Below are 19,146 nucleotides of genomic sequence, written 5' to 3' on the forward strand. Positions count from 1 at the left end.
TCCTAACTAGATTAGTAAAGTCATAACAGGCAATTCATTTAGGAAATATTGTTTTATTAAATACCAAAATGCAGATGTGATCGAGGTATCACAGACCACTGCATTTACAAACAGCTGACAAATCAGTAATGGTTTCTTTAGTTCAAAGCGGTTTACGTTGCTACATGCGGAGAATGTTATATACAAAATAAATACTTTAGTCCCATACAGGTAGGAGAAAATGTGCATTATTTTTTACCCTAAAATACACCCTGTGATAAGTACACCAAAAATGTTGGATTTAAAAACTTATTCTCATATAATACTCGACTGTTAATGTTCTATTTTTTTTTTTTAATAGGCGTTTCTACATAATTTGTATTTATCGTAAGTTTTAGCGTCGTATATTTGCAATGAGTTTACATATTAATATGAACAGCTTGATTTTACATTTGAAATACATTTAAACAAACTGTTGTTCATGTAACATTATATATTAAATTATAAAAAAAGATTGTTTTTAAATATTATGTTTTTTAATGTAAAATAACCTTTTCTAGCTTTGATTTACTGTTAAATAGTTGATGAATAGTTCACAGTTGACATTGCTATGATCAAGTGACATTTAAGTGGATGGATGATTAAAATTCGTTTTAATTCTCCCACCGAGGTTGAATCACAATTTAGTTTAGTCTTAAACTTTAACACCAACTATGCTTAATATTAATTTTAAATTACTTGTGGTTGGGAAGGTAAAAGAATTCTAAGGAATAAATGTTTAACTTTTAAAAAAAACTGTCCATTTTACTTGTTACAAAAATATAATTGTTGGCCCTACAATTATGGGAAAAAATAATTAATTTTATTTTTACTTATCTGTCTGACACATAGATTATTCACTTATTTGAATACACTGAAGGTAGAATATTTTAGTTCTGTCTGTTGACCTAATAATACTATAATTGGATCCTGCAGCAGACCACAACTGGATCCCTTACAACCTGATGGTTCCACAAACCTTGAAAAGTTTAGAGAGTGTATCCTGGTTAAAGCTATCTTTAATTTGCCAATTCTATTTGCTCTGTACTTTGTATGACAACTTTTAGGTAGGCTTATATTCTATATATTTTAAGGTAATTCTTATATTTGATGATAAAATTATTTGATGAGTTCCAATTTTAACTGTACTTTAATATATCATAGTAAGATTTGGTTAGGATCAGTAAAACACAAGATCTAAATGTCAGAAAGCAGATTTGGACAGCGGTGGGACCCATGCAAAGTCAAAGGCGACACTGTGTAATCAGTACTCCAATCAATCTCATTGACATGAAGCTGATGTCAAAGAAACGTCCCAAAATGTTAAAAATAATAATAGAACTGAATACTTATTACAAATTAATTGTTAATATAGCAATATGTTAAATGTTCAAATTCAAAATGAATTCAAAAGTATTATTTTTTTTAATATTTAATATATTGCTTTGAAATTAGGTTTTATATTTTAAAAGAATACAGTGTTTAAAATATGGATTCGAATTACAAATGCCATACACAGTAAAAATACCAGTTCAGAGGAAATGGTCTGCTTTGTTAAAATAAGAAAAGGAATGCAGAAAAATGGTGTAAAATGTTTTACAGAGCTTGATTAAAGCTTTTGTGAATAATGTGGGAAAACGTGTTATTTTTTCTATAAGTTTTCCAAAAAATTTTGTTGAAGATTCACATGAAAATATTTAGACTACTAAATTCACGTGATCATTTCATTTGTTTTTTTTTTTATAATGAAGATAATGCATTGCTAGAGATAATTAAATCTCTTCTTGGATGGTTTTTGTTAGTAGTTATTAATTGTGTCGCACTAGACAACATTATTTATTGGCCCACAACAGAAAACCACCCCCTCACTGTGTACCTACCCACAAAATCATTACTAGTTGAATTACAAACAATAACAAAATTATCGTGGTAAATTCTATTTATATCATACACAATAACCACTACTATATTCAGTTCATAGAATATGTTGTTTTAATCTATGACAGTATATAATAATCACATCTAAAGAATTATTGACTATTTAGGTAAAAATATTCACATCTGTACAAATTTCTATAATTTTCTCTTAATAAACAGTGGCAAATTAATATGCTGTGATGTATGAGCTCTTGGCACAGTAAAAATATCCTTAGAATGCCCTTTGACAGCCATACAATATAATATAAATTTTATTATGCTCTAAAAATCCGTCACATGGAATTGACACAAACAAAAAAAAATCTTCAGTTTGTCTGTTTAGACCTTGTACTTTATTTTAAGTTTAAAATGCCTGTACTTAAGTTAGCTGGAAGGAATTTACTATAGAATTATCAGAAGAGCTTTGTCTACAGTTCCTTGAACCTCAATAAACCTGATAAACAATAAACCATATCCGATTAAACAATAAGCCTGAGCCTCAATAGCAGAGTGATTGCGTCACTAGGTCAGACTACATATTTTTTTTCATGTGCTTCAAGAAATTATTTCATATTTTGCTTGCAAGGTTTCAAGCTTTTTATGTGGTGAGTTATTCTTTAAAAAGGATTACCAAAATTGGGACATCAGGTAGGTCTTTAGGGTTATACATACATTACAAAAAAAATCATACACATTAAACTGTTAAGTACTGTGTAATGTCACCAATTATTATACCACTTTCTGTTGTGAAACAATGCGTTATATGCACTGCTTCATTTCAGCTGGAGAAATTTAATTTGTACTTTAATTATTAATTTATGCTTATAGTGTGTAATTATTTTCTGAGTATTTTTTAAGTATTCAAACCTCGATGAATTTGTATGTGGTGTTTACTTACACCCTTGGGTATATGTTTACATTTGATTTTAATTGAGAAAAATGAAATAATTAATGTTTAAAAGTGCAAAATGAATAAAACAATATCTTTAATTTATTGTTAGTCTATTTATAGGTGTCAATAGTGTCAGCTGCTAGGTCCTAGCTCCTAGGTCCTGGATGGCTGACGTGGGACTCAGCTTGGCGCCGAAGAAATCTGAGTTTGTGGTTATATACTCTGCCAAGCATATACCTAGTGGATAGGAGAAGAATAGAGTCAAAGAATTCAATAAAAGATCTAGGCGTATGGATTGACTCCCAGCTGAGATTTGGAAGGCATGACAATTGAGGCTGCTGAAAAGGCAGAGAGAGTCACGCGCCATTTAGCAGGAATTCAACCTAACAAGCTGTATGGTGCAGAAATCTGGGCAGATGTGGTGCAGTACAGAAATTACAGAGGGATGATTGAGCTCTTACATAGGAGGTGCTGCCTCCAGATTGCAACAGCCTACAGAACTGTTTTTCTGTAGGTTGCAGAGGTCTTGGCGGGGATGCTTCCCATGGACTTAGTGATCGTATGCAGGAGAAGGCTACGAGAACTTGGTACCTTGAATCCAACAGGAAGAGAGAGGCGAGTTTGGCAATCAGAGAGGAGTTGATGAGGGCATGGGACGGATGTGAGAAGGACAGGTGAACCTATGGAGTAATAAAGGATGTTGCAAGATAGTACAGAAGAACCCACAGCTCACTGGATTTTAATTTAATTCAGTTGCTGGCGGGCCATGGGGGATTTACAGAATATCTATTCTGTTTTGTGTAGGACTACGCAGATGGATACCCTGACTGTGAGGTTGTGGAGTCTGTGTTCCATGTGTACTTTTGTTCTAATTTAAATACAGAAAGAGAGAAGATGATGGATGCCATTGGAAGAGACGTAATGTTCAAATCAGAGGTACTAATGGGGATTATGCTGTATGGTGATGAATATTAGTCTGCCGTTTCTGGATTTGCAAGAGCGGTAATGACAAAATTATGCATTATCGAGGAAAATCGTAGGCCAAGAAGGGTTGTCAGTGGGTGCAGGGGCAGACAGGCGTATGGCTGAGAGCCTAGGGGGTTCTGTGTATGTGTGGGGGTCACCTAGGTGCAATGAGGTTGACTCTGCTCCCACGTTCGATGGTGACCCATGAGGTAAGTGTGCTGTAGTCTTTGATTGCCTGTGAGGTGATTGTTTATGTTATTGGATGTGATGTGATGTGTGGAAGTGTGAGGTGTGTATCACACCACAACATCCAATCATCTGGAGTGATGATTGGATGTCGTGCGTGGTGTTTGTGGTATGATTTTTAGTCCGATGTGAGGTATCTTGTGGGTGTGTGAGGTTGGTGTCTGTTGACTGTGGTGTCTGAATGTGTGTGAGGGTGTATTCTACCTTCCTGAAGTAATGCACACGAGCTGTACCAGGAAGGGTGGGTAGCCAGGGGTGGAGGTTTAGTCAGCAGTGTGCAGAGGTACACATATGCATTTCATAGCATCTTGCAGAACCTGTTAGCGAGCTTGATACCGTCTAGGCGCCCGTAAATGGGGTTCCTCCACCTCTTTAAAAAAAAAATAAGAAAAACGTTTGTGTTATGTAACCAATATTATTCTGTTGCTAAAACATCAATTAATGAGGCATAATTAATGATTTACACAATTATGTATATATACATTTATATGTAATATAAAATTGATTGAAATATTCTTGTTTAATAGCACTATGCCATTGAATTTATGAATCCTTTTTTTATTTTAATTAATATCTGTTTTTCTTTTAATACATTACAATTTGTTCATTAATTATTATACTGTGTTTATTTATAATTTTTTTCATTTTCAGTTAGAAAGAAAATTTAATAATTATGGCTGCAATTCGTCATGCGCTTCAGCATGAGGTTTTTCAACCAATTGATGAACGTTTGTTAGCTTTTGTTCATGTTAGTAAAGCTTTAAAGAAAAAGAAGACAAGTTTTTTATGTATTTCAGCCACAAAAGAAACACCAGTTATGGTGAATATTTATCAAGTAAGTTATTATTTGAAAAAGTGGATTATAATTTAAACTTTTAATGAATGGATATATTTTATACATGAAAGTATACTTCCAAAAGAAGTTCTAAAGACTGTAAACTGATCTCTTTGTCTGTAGTAGCAACATTGTTAATGATTAGGTAGCGAAAGCTAAGTTATTGTTTGTTTAGTAAGTTTTTTGTCAATTTTACTGTGTTGGTAAAATTTTTGTTTGTGTGTATTGAGTTCATGATTTTTATACACCTTAGACTAAATTTTCATATTGTGTTTAATATCTCTTTATGTGATCTATATGTACAAGGTAATTTACTAGGATTGTTTGAGATTTATGTAGACCTTATTTATCATTTTTATGTCCGTGGATGAATGTATATAATTTACCCTACATAGTATTTTATGCTGATTTATAGAAGTAAAGCTGTGGCATTATTTAAGATATTTAGGAGCATTATGATAAACAAATTTACATATGTTCCCATATTAAAAAAAAGGATGCTATTAGATTATGATTTAATAGAATAAATTGCAAACATATTATTATAAAGTGACTCTGAATCTGTATATGTTAGTGATGCATGTTAATTGCTGTAATCACTTACAGATGTCCTAAAATTTACATCTCTAGATGCCTTGTTTGCTTCACAACCATAATAAAGACTGCAGAATAAAGCAACACATTATTGTATTCTGTTAAAAACAAGTTGATTATAAACATCACTCTACTCAGTAAGGAAGTATTAATGAATTAAAGTTTTTTATAAATGTTAGTTGATCAGTAATTCAGTATTGATAATTTACATTCAGAAATTTGCTTTAATTTGAACATATGCTTCAGAAAATAATGTAATACATTTTCTATTGGAACATTAGTTTTATTCTTATTTTCATTATTTATTTATTAGTCGAATAAAATAACTTCATTAAAAGTGATTTCCTTGGAGGGGAATTCATATTATTGTGAATGCTATAAAAAAAAATTAATGAAGCCTGAATTATGTTAGTACGTTGTTTTAAAACATTTGACATTCCAAAAAGGTTAGATTCTACTTTAAAGGATTCTTTCCCTTCATTTTGATTAGAAAAGTGGGGTGCTGAATAAATATGGTCAAACATTGATTTAAGATGATGAATGCTAGGGACGTCCAAAACCTGTTATAACTGATTAAATGGCAGAAAAATCCACAACGCCATATTAAACGATCCCCAACTAAGAGTATGCAAGCTTGCTGATATTGCAAACTTCTTGATAAATTGTGTCTAGTACATTTTACACTATGTTTTGGGTACAAAAAACCTTTCTGCTCAATGAGTTTGTTAGCAGTCAACCAAAAATGAATTCTGTTGAACAGTTCTCTTGGATATTTATACTTAGGTAAAAGCATTTCCATTGAGTTTCTTAAATATTTCATTGTAGGTGAAACATTGATTCACCATTACATACCACAGACCAAACAGGTCTGTGGTATGTAATGTTAACTAGTATGAAAGTTAACTAGTCAAGACTATTTAACAGATTGTAAAAAGCTAGTTAACTTTCTTAATAAAAATAATTTTTTCAAATTTAATCAATTTCAGAAAAAATTAGTCACTGAAAATGTCTTACTTAAATTTTTCTCACAGTTGGTAAATGGCATCATTGAAGATTTTAAAGTTGACACGCATTTTCTGGATATTCAGAAGGCCTTTGATGTCTTTGATCATAATATATTATTAAATAAAATGGAGCAAGCAGGTATTAGAGATTTAGCCTTTAACTGATTTGAAACCTATTTAAAGGAAAGAACTCAAAAGGTTAAAATTAAAAATTTACTCGGTAATGAGGGAGTATTAGAATTCGGTGTCCCTCAAGGGTCAGTTTTGGACTCAATTCTGTTGTTAATTTATATTAAGAACTTCTGTTCTGGCAAATTTCAAGGTTATTTGACCTTATATGCAGATGATACTGCCTGTTTTTTATAGAGAAAAAAATGTTGACCAGGTTTTGAAATCTATCGAAGAGGACTTATTTAAAATTAGGCTGTGGTTAACCAAAAATGAAATTATGTTAAATGTAACTAAATCTAAATACATTCTCTTCCAGTTAAAGGGTGAGAAAACTAGCAATTTGCATGTTAGATATCATAATCTCATTTGCTCTAGAATAGCTGAGTGTAGTTGCAATAGTATTGATCAAGTTGATAGTATGAAATATCTAGGGGTAACAACTATTGATTGCAATCTTTCATGGGAAAAACATATTTCTTGGTCTAAAGAATGAAATGTTTTGATAGTGAAAAAGTTTTATTATCTTCAAAATTTCTTCCCGATTGGTGTTCTAAAAATGCTTTACTTGGCTTTGGTTGAATCTCATTTAAGATGTGGAATTGAGTGAGTGTTTGGGGTGGTGCGTATTTTAATAAAATCTGATCTATAAAATGATAGGCCAGAAATGTCTTATAAGTATAATATGTAGAATACCTGCTAGAACACATTCATTCCCTATTTTTGTATCTTGAACTTGCTCCCTGTGAGGCATTTATATTTGTTTAAGGTACTTAAACTTTTTTTCTTAGGAGTGGAGATAAGGCTCTTAAATATAGACTAATTGACTGAGATATGCAAAGCAAGGGTAATCTTATACTTCCTATGCCCCGGAAGAGTGTTTTTGTAGATTTTTCACTTATATGGCAGCAAAGGATTATAATTTTTTGCCAGATTGTGTGAAAGGTAGTCTAGGTTTAAATTCGTTCAGAATTTCTCTTGAGCACTGGCTCATTCAGTATGAAAATGTTGAGTTCTTTTTTGATTCAGCGACTAAAATTGACAACTTTCTAGGGAAACATAAAGCTTTTGGGATTCGTGAATCACCTTTCGACTTCTAATGACAAACTGAATGATTTTCCCTCTTGTTAATGCTTACATAATTTATAGTAATTGTTAAATTTCTACTTGGCCACATCTGTCCTCATTTATACATGTTTAATATTCTTCAATGCTTAAATCATAAATTGATGGTAACTTCTAAAACAGGACTCTTGTCCTCAAGGCGTACCTAATTTTCCAAACTATTATTTAATCACAAAAATTATTATTTCATCATAAATTATTGCATCACTTTTAAATTGGAAAACTATAGTTACTCTTGTGAGCTTGTTGTAGTTCAGATAGAAGCTACGGGTACAAACTGTTGTAGGTCAACCGAAGTATTTATATAATTCATAAGCTATGTCTAATTTGTAACTCTTTTGTATATTGTAAACGATATTGTATTGTTTCTCTTAATAATTAACTTATCAATACTAAATTAAAAGCAAGTTTAATAATTATTAGTGACTCCCTTGGGCTGTCTTCCAACAAAGTTTCTCAAAGGAAGGTTTAATATTAGAAATAGATAGACACTGAGTTGCTCTTCTATTTGTAGCTGAGATTGATATTTTGTTTTCAAAGCAGCCACTGCAGAAAATCCGGTTTCACAAAGGTAGGATGTTGAAAATGGTAATAGTATGCAGAATGCTCTTGTTTTCATGCAGAAAACTCATCACCCAAAATTGAAAGTGTGATTTATTATTAAATTGTCTTTTTATTTTGCCACTTGCCATGAAGTCTATGAAGATTTATTCTTCAGTAGTTGGAGAGCCCTTCAGGAGTATTTTGAAGTGGATCTCTAACCCATTTGTAACTTGCTACCAAGTTGTCATCAGCAAGAAAATTTTTTTAATATTTCTTTGCCATGATGGCTAAATGATTTTGAACAGTTACAAAAACAACTTTCACATGTTTTTCTTCAGCGTTGTAAGCTTAAACACATTCATCCACATTTGCAACATTTGTAGGTTTTTTTTATTTATATTTCTGCTCCACAATTCTAATTTTCTACAAAAAACATTAACTTTATTACTTGTATCAAACATATGTGTATTTTCTCCTTGGAATTGAAGATTCATGGTATATAATTTCTTGAATATGTCGACCAAGTAGCTCAATTCCATCACAAATAAACCATCTCAAAACTTCTCAGCTTTCGGTCAGTTTTCCTCTTCTAGAGAAATGGTGATTTCATCTCTTAATTCATAAACACGTTGCAAAAATTTCCCAAGTGATAACCATCTTGCCTCGCAATAAAATAGTATTACTGAATGTATTGCACCCGTGTCTGTTGTTTGCAGAGAGTGTCCGGTATAGCGAGCGGTCCCTTGTTGGCGAGTATAGAGATTTTAGATCTCAATATTTTCACAAAGTCTGGACAGCAAAGAGGGATTCCTGGTGTTCCTTTTTGCTTAAACAGGGGAACAAGGATCCCTGGGGAGTTGTGTATATGGTCTTGGGACACACATGATGTTCTTCTGCCGGCTCTCTCGACCCAGCTTGGTGTAATATCAGACATGTCTGAAATTTTTCACAGACTACTTGACAATTTACTCCCTGATGATACTGAAGTAGGTGAGACCGTATACCATCAACAGTTGAGGCGTAAGATTGTTCAGTTTCACGGGGGGTGTACTCTCCTTGGAGATTACTGAGCCAGAGGTGCATCAAGCTATTTTTAGCCTAGGTAGAGGTAAGGCTCCTGGCTTTGATGGGATAACAGCAGAGCTCTTTGTTCACTCAGTAGGGGTAAGTGTGAGAATTATCACACGGGTTTTTAATAAATTTTTATTTTTAGGATACTTCCCGGTGTGTTGGAGGAAGGGGATTGTGAAATTATTTTTTAAGGTGGTGACAAGGATTCTGCTATTAGTTTGTCATATAAGCCCTTGACATTACTGCCAGTTTTTGGTAAGGTCTTTGAAAAGCTTGTAGCAGGCCAGATGGATGAGACAGAGTGTGGGCATTATACACACGATGTTTTCCTTAATGTTGTCGATTTGCAAGAAGCCTATTGAGTATACTTGAACAAGTATGTGATGCAATTTCTTTCAGGGCATGGTACTTTTCAGAACAGATTACAGAAATTCGACGTGGCGGACTCTGGTATGTGTTCACAATGTGGATTATTGGACAGTGCTTATCATGTGATATATGAATGTGCTAGGTATGACTTGATGCGCACAGAGACCATTTGTCAGCTTGATATTATCAGGTCGACACTTGATCTCCATGTTAATTGGAAAAGTCAGACCGAATGGGTGATTATAGAAAGTTTTATTACATATTTGGTGAAGAAAGGATCACTGAAGGAGTGTGATGTTTTGCTTGAACTTTCCTTCTTTGTTGGTTTTATTGTTATTTTGTTTTATGGTTTGCTAAATTGTTTCTGTTTGGTTATATATTTGTTTGTTTTTCATTAGTTACGTTTTATGTTACATTATTTATTGTTATTGTTATGTTTTTTTAGTGTTTTTGTATTGCGTTTTAATAATTCATTATGTGTCAAACTCATTTTAATCTCTCTGGTAAGTAGAGTTCAGTTTCTTCGTTCTTAGAAAGTCATTCAGTCTTGTTTGAGACTTGGGTAGATGTGTTTTGTTTGGAGTTTATGTTAATAGTACATCAATGGGAATGTCACTTGTGGTATTCACATTGGTGGCATTCTGGTGGAGGCGACTGAAAGATGTCATTACCAAGGTACTGAAGATGACCTCTGCTATAGCTCATAAGGGCTAGGTACAGGGGGTGGTGTGGTGACTGAAACTGCCTCCTAGAGGGTGTTGTGTCTTCCCCTATGGAGTCAGGATGAACTCCACCCATGTCTTTACAAATTGTAGAAAAGATTCTTGATTTTAGAGGTTTCATTTTTATATAATTTACTATGGTTACAACCGTCATTAGCACAATATTCAGGCCAGGACTCATTTCTTTGGAAGCCAGAGCTTCTCTGTGAATCATGCAATGTGTACAAACTGTGGAGATTTTTGTTTCACAAGTACTTGTATGCTTTGGAATCTTCCAGACATTGAACGAGCACCATCAATGCTTATTCCATCGCAATTTTTCCAGCCTATGTTTTGCCTCATTTATGAAATCATTTAAGATAGCAAATAATGCGAGTGTTGTTGCTTTGAGTTCTATTGATTTGCAGAAAAGTAGTTCTTCGACTGCTGACATACCATCACAAAATCGAACATAGAAAATAAAATGAGCATCTTTATTGCTATCTGTTGCCTCATCAAGCTGAATGGAAAACAATTTGTCATGCAACTAAGTGAAAATCTGGTGCTGTACATCTTCAGCTATATCATCAATTTGATGGGAAACAGTACCATTTTTGAGTTATATACTGCAGTTGTTCGGTAAAATTATTTCCGAACATAGTTTCTACAATCTCAATATCAGCTGGCAAAATAAGCCTTTTATCAATGGTGTAAGGCTTTTTACATCTGGGTGTTTTATATGAAACTTTGTAAGAGGCAAGTAAAGCTTTTTCATTCTCAAAGTTTTTTTAAAAAATTATGCTTACTTTTCGTATGATTTTAATTTTAATTCAAAGAATTCTGTACTGCCTTGGATTGCTATTAACAGGCAAATTAAAGCATACACATTCACGATAGTTGCGATAGTGATAGAAGAATCAACTTGACTGAGATTGGCTGGAATTGAATGAGATAAAGCATTTATGCACATTTGCGCAGACAGTCATGCAGATGTTCCAGATGTTTGAGACAAATTGGAACTTCTTGCGAAGTTGCAAGAATTTCTGATATGGTGGACATAAGACAGAGCAACAGAGAGACATAATTCTGATTTTGTCAACGCAGCAGATCGGTGTTGCTAAATATCAATAATTTACTTATTCTTGGTAATTTGTAAGGTTTGTAATTAAGGTCATAGTGTAGTTTTAGTGTCAAAATATTCAAAATACATTATTATTGAATACATTGTTAATATATGAGAGGGGGACACAATGAAAATTGTGATTGAAAATTGGGTCGCAAATACTGAAAGGTTGAGAAACACTGCCTTTAGTTCTTCCACATTCACCAGATGCCGTATTCACCAGTTTTGTTTTTAGCAATTACTTCCTCTTTCCACATCTAATGAAATAGCTCACTGGACTATTTGATTCACTTCAAATGATGAGGTCAAAGCTGAGACAACCATTTATTTTACACAGTTGGGTAAATCACATTATTCTATAGTGGTTATTAAATGGTTTGGTAAGTTGTCGGTCTAAATTGCAAGGTGATTTCGTTGAAAAATAAAAAAAATTTGTGAAAAATCATGTTTTTTGTCATGCTGAGAATTTTCTGAATGCCCCTCGTATGAATTTCTTATGTTTATCCTATATGCATGCATTTAGTGGTTTAAATATAAATGGCTTACGATGAGGTACTCTCAAAATGGTATTTGTTAAATGAGGTAATATAAAATTACTTTGTCATTCTGTTGTAGCAGTTAATGTTATTCTTAGTAATTTAATTACAGAGTTTCAAAAATTTGAATAAATGTGTATTATTATTTAATTAATTTTTTATTACTTACGTTAGCATATGTCATTTTAATTTTTTTTATTTTAACTATTTTATTAATCATATTTCAATATTCAATTTTGATTATTTTATCCAGTCTTCAGTACACAAAAATTTTATTTTTTTAATATATGTATAGTTTTTGTTTTTCATCACATATTAGCATTATCTTTCATGTTCTTTTTACTTTCTTGTATGAAGTAAAGGAAGGAAATATTAATTTTGACCATCCTTGAATCCATTCTGACTAGTTTCGGTGTGACGTCTGTACGTATATGCATATGTATGTATCTCGCATAACTCAATAACGATTAGCTGTAGCCACAGCGGTTTAAATCCAACTTCATATGCATATTTTTTTTTTTTAATTTAAATATATTGATGTATTTATAATTATTAACCTCAGATTGTAAAACAATGTTTAAAATAAATAATAATTCAATAACAATAAAAAAAAAGAATGAAAAAGTTATTAATGAAATAAAGTTTTAAGTACTTTTCATTTTAATTTAAAAATTTTTGCAGAGGTTAATAATTATTAATAAATCAATATATTTAAATCAAAAGAAAAAGTTAAAACAAAATATACAGTCAAACCTAATTTGAATCTCAAGGGACCAATTTTTTTTTCAGTTTAGGGAGTTTTCTATTTAGAAAGGTAAAATAATGAAACTCAAAAATTTTGCAGAAAAATTTCATAATTTAATAAAAATTTATGTTAATCTATAATAATGTACTACAGTACTAAATTATGTTATAAAAGACAAAACTTCACTAATGCACTAAATACATCATCTTCTACTTCACTTGAACTTTCAAAGAATGTTCAAGCCAATTTCATATCTTTTGCTGTAATTGTAATTTCTACTTCTTCCATTTCGTCTTCTTCATTGGAATCCTTATCAGTGGTTGAATGTGACACAGATGCGATGTCATCATTGGTTGGAGTGACACTAACTGTCATTTCATCATCAAAATGTGCGAACAAGTCAAATGGAATTTCATCCATACTGATATTAAAGTTTTTACAAATTACACTCCATTCTTCTGAAATTAAGAAAGGGTCTGCAAATTCATCTTTATTTTTTCCAGATGAAAATCCACAAGTTTGAAGCGCAATTAACAGTTGTTTCTGGTAGACATTCCTCTACGCTTTGTCAGTGAAATGTACAGCCTGTAACATACTTATACACGTTTCCCTGCCATCTTCAATATCTGCTATAATTTCACATACAACTTCTTTTCTGTAGAGAATTTCAACTACTCCAGCAACTGGCAATGGAAATAAACAACTTGGAAGTTGATTAACATTAGGTATACGGTACCAGATAAAATTCACAGACTGCACTAACAATCTCTATACACTATTAAAGTGAATTTACTGCTATCTATGCTTCTTTGGAAATCATGTATAGTATGTAAATTATTTATTGAATACCGGTTTTCATCAAAGAATATGTGTATAAAAAGAGTCCTTGAAATTTTCAAATAAACGAGGTGATGTAATTTGATTTAAAGAGGATTTTTCAGGGGAACAATGTAAATATTCAATTTAGGGAGTTATTCGAATTAAAGTGGTTTGATTTAGGGAGGTTGAATGTATGTGTATGAAGTCGGATTCGAACTGATACGTCCAGGGTTACAGATACGACACATTCTCACTTGCACCACATAACTCCTTGATTGATGTGAAACAAATTAATATATAAAATAATATAAAATGCTGATATGGACACCACGAAAAAATGTGATGTCTATCCAATGCAATTGTGTAACTGTCCACTTTATTAAAGAATTGGAGGATTGTATATCACTTTCAAATGAAATAAGTTTAAATGAATTGCAGCCAAAAATGTGTATATATAATTTAATAGACGTACCAGGAAGTCACGTGGTGTCCACATCAGATTTTTTATCTGTTATATCATGAGTCTTTCTAACCAAAGCTTATTTTCAGTGTATTCTGTTCCTGATAAACTTTTTCCTAGCTAGATTTACTTCTTCCTTGTATCTAGAATTGTAAGTAACAGTGTATGAAAAGATTCACTGTTTGGTTTTCATTTTATTTATAATTATTACGGTGTTATCTGATATTAATCATTAGAAGTAGTTTTGAATTAAATGTATTAATTTGTTTCACAGGTTAAGAAGACTGACAAAAATATTTTAAAGAAAAAACGATCTTGGCCTTTAAATACCTTAAAAGTGGTTGATGGGAAAACTGCTTCTGCTGTAAGTTATTATTTTTTTTTAATATAATCATAAGAGAAAATTAATTTTTCTATAATACTTTAATTGATTATGATACCATAATTAATTATATATAGTACAACAAAAAAAGTTCTTGGTGAAGAGGTATGGAAACTGCTTATTTCCACCTCATGATGATGATAAACATTGTCATATAACTTAATATGTATTAGCCTTATGTTGTCATATAATATTGTAAATTGTTGAAAAAGTTGACATTATCCATTTTACAAATGGTTTCAGTTAAATTATTTTTTCAACTTAAATGTGTTCATATAAATTATGCAGCAAAAATGAAAAGGGTTTTTCACTTAGCATGTTAGATTACCCATATTTTTTATTTTTATTATTTTGTCATACTTTCTTTGTGTACATTCTTTATCATTTTATTCAACTACTATTACCCCAACGGGGAGTCTTATTCTTTAAGACTGTGGAGGTTGGCGTCCCCACTATACAGTGAGCTGCCGAAAACTTTACACTATGCGCATACACTACACCAAGAACACTATACAAATTACAACATAGACCCTTACGTAACTGCAAACTGCATAACAACATTCTACACTATTTCTTCTTTCACTTACACTCGGTGGTGTTGTGAAAGAAAAAAATTGCAACCGTAACCCAAAGTGGAAATTATCGTGCCGATGGGCGGATGGCTTACGTAGTGAGTCTTGAATGATGTCCTCTGGGGACCTGGACAAACCCAGTTGTATAAAGCTCTAGCTCCAGTACGCATGTGCTCTGTTGGAGTGGTCCATTATATCACCACTACTCATGGGAACTGTATGTCTCCCCAAAAATTCTCCCTCTGTAGTGGTTGTTGGTCCACTTGAAAAAAACCAACAAACCTAGAAACTTAAAAGGACTTCGACTGATGTTGTCAGTTGAAAATGTGTGTGGTGGTGATGGATCTAAAGATAAAATTAACAGTGCCAAAAAATTGATAGGTTTCTTGTAGTCACTTATAAAGAAGAAGGGGGGTCATTTGCGAAAGTTTCCTTAATTAACAAGTCCATTGTTACAGCATGTGGTTCTGCTGTGTCATTAAACACGTTAGAAGTGGTGCCCTGTTGATTGAAGTGAAAGATGACATTCAGGATCAGAAACTCTGGCCCTGAGGTTCAGAGGGAACGATGAGATGATTGTTGAACCACATAAAACCCTAAATTCCAGCAAGGGGGTTATCTTCTGCTATGATCTGGCTGATATTGAATCATCTGAGGTATTAGAGGAACTGTCGCCACAATCAGTCACTGCTGTTCAAAGGATAATGAGAAAGGAAAATGGTGTTGATGGGCCAACATCCTCATTTATTTTAGCCTTTTCTACTCCAACAATTCCTGAGTCAATAAAAGTAGGCTACCTGTCTTCTTTTTTTTTCTTTTATTCTTTTTTCTGTTTAGCCTCCAGTAACTACCGTTTAGATAATTCTTCAGAGGATGAATGAGGATGATATGTATGAGTGTAAATGAAGTGTAGTCTTGTACATTCTCAGTTCGACCAGTCCTGAGATGTGTGGTTAAATGAAACCCAACCACCAAAGAACACCGGTATCCACGATCTAGTATTCAAATCCATGTAAAAATAACTGGCTTTACTAGGACTTGAATGCTGTAACTCTCGACTTCCAAATCAGCTGATTTGGGAAGATGCGTTAACCACTAGACCAACCCGGTGGGTTAGGCTACCTGTCTGTCTGTTTGCGACCATACATCCTAAAGCTACAAAGATGGGTGGTTGGGTAAGCAGACTGGATCAGGTACAAAGATTCTTCTATCCAGTGCAATGAAAGTGGTGACACGATCCACCAACTTTCAGTGTTTGCACACCTAATACTTGATATTGTAACTAAATATATCCCCTTAATATCTGGAAAACCAGGACAGCCTTCTGCTCCTTGGTGGAACGATGAATGCAGTACAGCATTGTGGGATCATTGCAGGGCATTATGTAATTTCAGTTGTAGGCCAACAACAGAAATTCTCTGTGCTTACCGCAATGTGAGGGCTGTCTGCTGTTGAATGTTTTGTTATGTTAAGTAGAAATCATGGCTAAACTATGTCGATACCATTTCTTGGACAACTCCATCATCACTTGTGTGGAGGAATGTACAGACCATGTGTGGATCAGGATAAGCTCCGTTGCTGATTAAACTAGAAACCAGCGGCATCCTAATTACCGTGTTAATTGACGCGGTGAACACTTTTGGTTACTTGTTTAGGTCAGTTTCATTAACATCCTCCTACTGTCCTGAGTTTATTAGGGATAAGTTGCTGGTAGAAAGTGGTCTTTTTGGTCTTTTATTATCGGAGATTCATAAAATGTGAACTTTTTCCTCTTAATGAACTAAGGTATTCGTTGAAAAATTCTTGTGATACTTCCCATGAAATGATAATATCAGGTTCAGTATGCTATCTTACTCCTGAATAGTGCATTATGACATCTTTTGTCTATTTACAATAAAATATTCTCTGACCAGATGTTTCCACCTGATCAGAAGCACTGATCATCCCTGTACTGCAACTTGTTATAGATAAATCATGCCCTTTCAGTTATCGTTCTACATCCTTGACCAGTACTCTGTACAAGTTGATGGAACGTACAGTAAACCATCACCTAGTGTGGTACCTTGAAAGAAACGCTGTAATCCCTGAAAATGCAACTTCTGCCAAGGTAGATCTGCTATTAATCATTTAGTTGCCCTGGAATCTGTCATTCAAAATGCCTTCCTACTTTTCCAACACCTGGTTGTTGTATTTTTTTTTTATGCTAAAGATATATAATATAGCTTGGAGGAGAGGAATCATGAATAAACTGCATGAATGGGGTATACAAGGAAATCTCCTTGCATTTATCAGGGGTTTCCTCAGCAGTCAGTCCTTTTGAGTTCAGGTTGGAAGGACAATATTCAAAAGTTTCAAACCAGAAAATGGAATACCACAGGAAAGTGTCCTAAGCATTATCTTATTTTCAGTAGCCATACATAGTATAACAAACCACATGCGAAAACCTGTTATGTGTTCTTTATTTATTGATGATTTCTCAATTTACATAAAATCTAGAAATTTAGCTGCTAGCAAAAGTCTGCTCCAAAATACAATTACCTGTTTAGAATTGTGGTGTAATACTACTGGATTCATGTTTTCTCCAGAGAAAATGAAATACATCTGCTTTTCATGCTTAAGTGGTTTTAAGCATGCACACGGGTTAGATTTGTCAGAATGTGGAAAGACTAATGTGGATAACACATTTTAAGGAGCTGAACTGAAAATGTTTAAAAATATTAGACATGCTGAGAGATTTATCTAATACATGATGGGAAGCTGATCGAGTATGTATGTTATGCTTCTACTGAGCTCTTGTTTATTCCTTCTTGGACTATGGCTGTGTGGCCTATTCATGTGCTTGGTCCACAACTTTTAGAGTGCTGGATTCCGTCCATCATTCATTCATCTGTATTGCTATAGGTGATTTTCACTCAAGCCCTGTGGTAAGTATGCTGGTGGAAAGAGGTGAGCAATCCCTTTCTAATAGATGGAATCAAATGATTTGTTCTTGCATAGCTCGTATTAAAGCTCAACGAAATCATCCAACATTTGAGGCGGCGTTCTCTAACCAACATCTTATTCGATATCAAGAAGAGCTGGGGTCTACTGCTCCACTAAGCATCGGAGCTCACCGCCTTTTCTCAGCTCTTAATATACAGTTGCCTCCAGTCCTTAACTTTACTCCATGTTACTACCCCTCTTGCCAGTCTTCTCTTGTTAATTATTGCTTTGATCTTTGTCAGTATAATAAAAAGAACACAAATCCAATTATCATACAAAACAAATTTTATAATTTTAGAAATAGCATGAATCCTGATACAGTTTATACAGAAGATTCTAGAAACATTAATGTGGTGGTTGTGGTTTTGTGGTTGGCAACAGAACAAAACTTTGGCCCAGCATCACCAGTATTTTTGTTGCAGAACTGTATGCCATTAATAAGGCCTCACATATGATCAACCCAAAATTTTGACATGTTCTTGTTTGCCCAGATTCCGTGAGTGCCATATGGGCAATTAGTGACATATACTCCAGACACCCTGTTTTTTGTGAGATTCATTGTGTTATTTCACAAATGACTAGTCATAATACAACAGTGAGGTTCTGCTGGATCCCCAGCCATATAGAAATTTCAGGCAATGAGCATGCATACAGTGCGGCAAAAGAGACTTGTTTTCAACTTCCTTTTACTAGTTGTGTTGCTTCTAATGGTCTTTTCTGTTTCCTGAAGAGGGTAGTTCATGATGAGTGGGATGCTACCCACTCGATGAACAATAGAAAACCCATGAACAATAAACTTGCAATGGAGCACACTAGGCTCACTCACGGATGTCAGATTACGAAAGTGGATGTACCCTTTTATGCTCGTTGCGGCTGCCGACTAACAGTGAACCATACCCTTGTGGGTTGTATCTGTTGTGCGGCATTGCATCACGAGTTTAACCTAGGGACTAATGTACGAACCACGTTAGAGGATAATGAAACAAAGTTATTTATGTTTTACAATTTCTTAGATCTGTCCATTTATATATTCAAATATATAAATTACTGTAATATGTTCCAAATATTCATGCCATTT

The 19,146-nt window shown here is 33.4% G+C and overlaps 1 protein-coding gene across 1 annotated transcript in view; it reads left to right on the forward strand.

Annotated features, from left to right (window-relative positions):
• The first annotated feature begins 108 nt into the window (after positions 1–108).
• Positions 109–19,146, forward strand: part of Sec3 (exocyst complex component Sec3) — a 68,694-nt gene continuing 49,656 nt past the window's right edge. Inside the window, exons 1-3 of the mRNA XM_075370580.1 lie at positions 109–210; positions 4,691–4,874; positions 14,407–14,496. Of these exons, the coding sequence (XP_075226695.1) occupies positions 4,713–4,874; positions 14,407–14,496 (252 nt within the window). The 5' untranslated portion in view covers positions 109–210; positions 4,691–4,712. The remainder of the gene's footprint in view (positions 211–4,690; positions 4,875–14,406; positions 14,497–19,146) is intronic.

The sequence above is a fragment of the Lycorma delicatula genome, chromosome 7, assembly GCF_047948215.1.
Source record: "Lycorma delicatula isolate Av1 chromosome 7, ASM4794821v1, whole genome shotgun sequence".
Classification (NCBI taxonomy): Eukaryota; Metazoa; Arthropoda; class Insecta; order Hemiptera; family Fulgoridae; genus Lycorma; species Lycorma delicatula.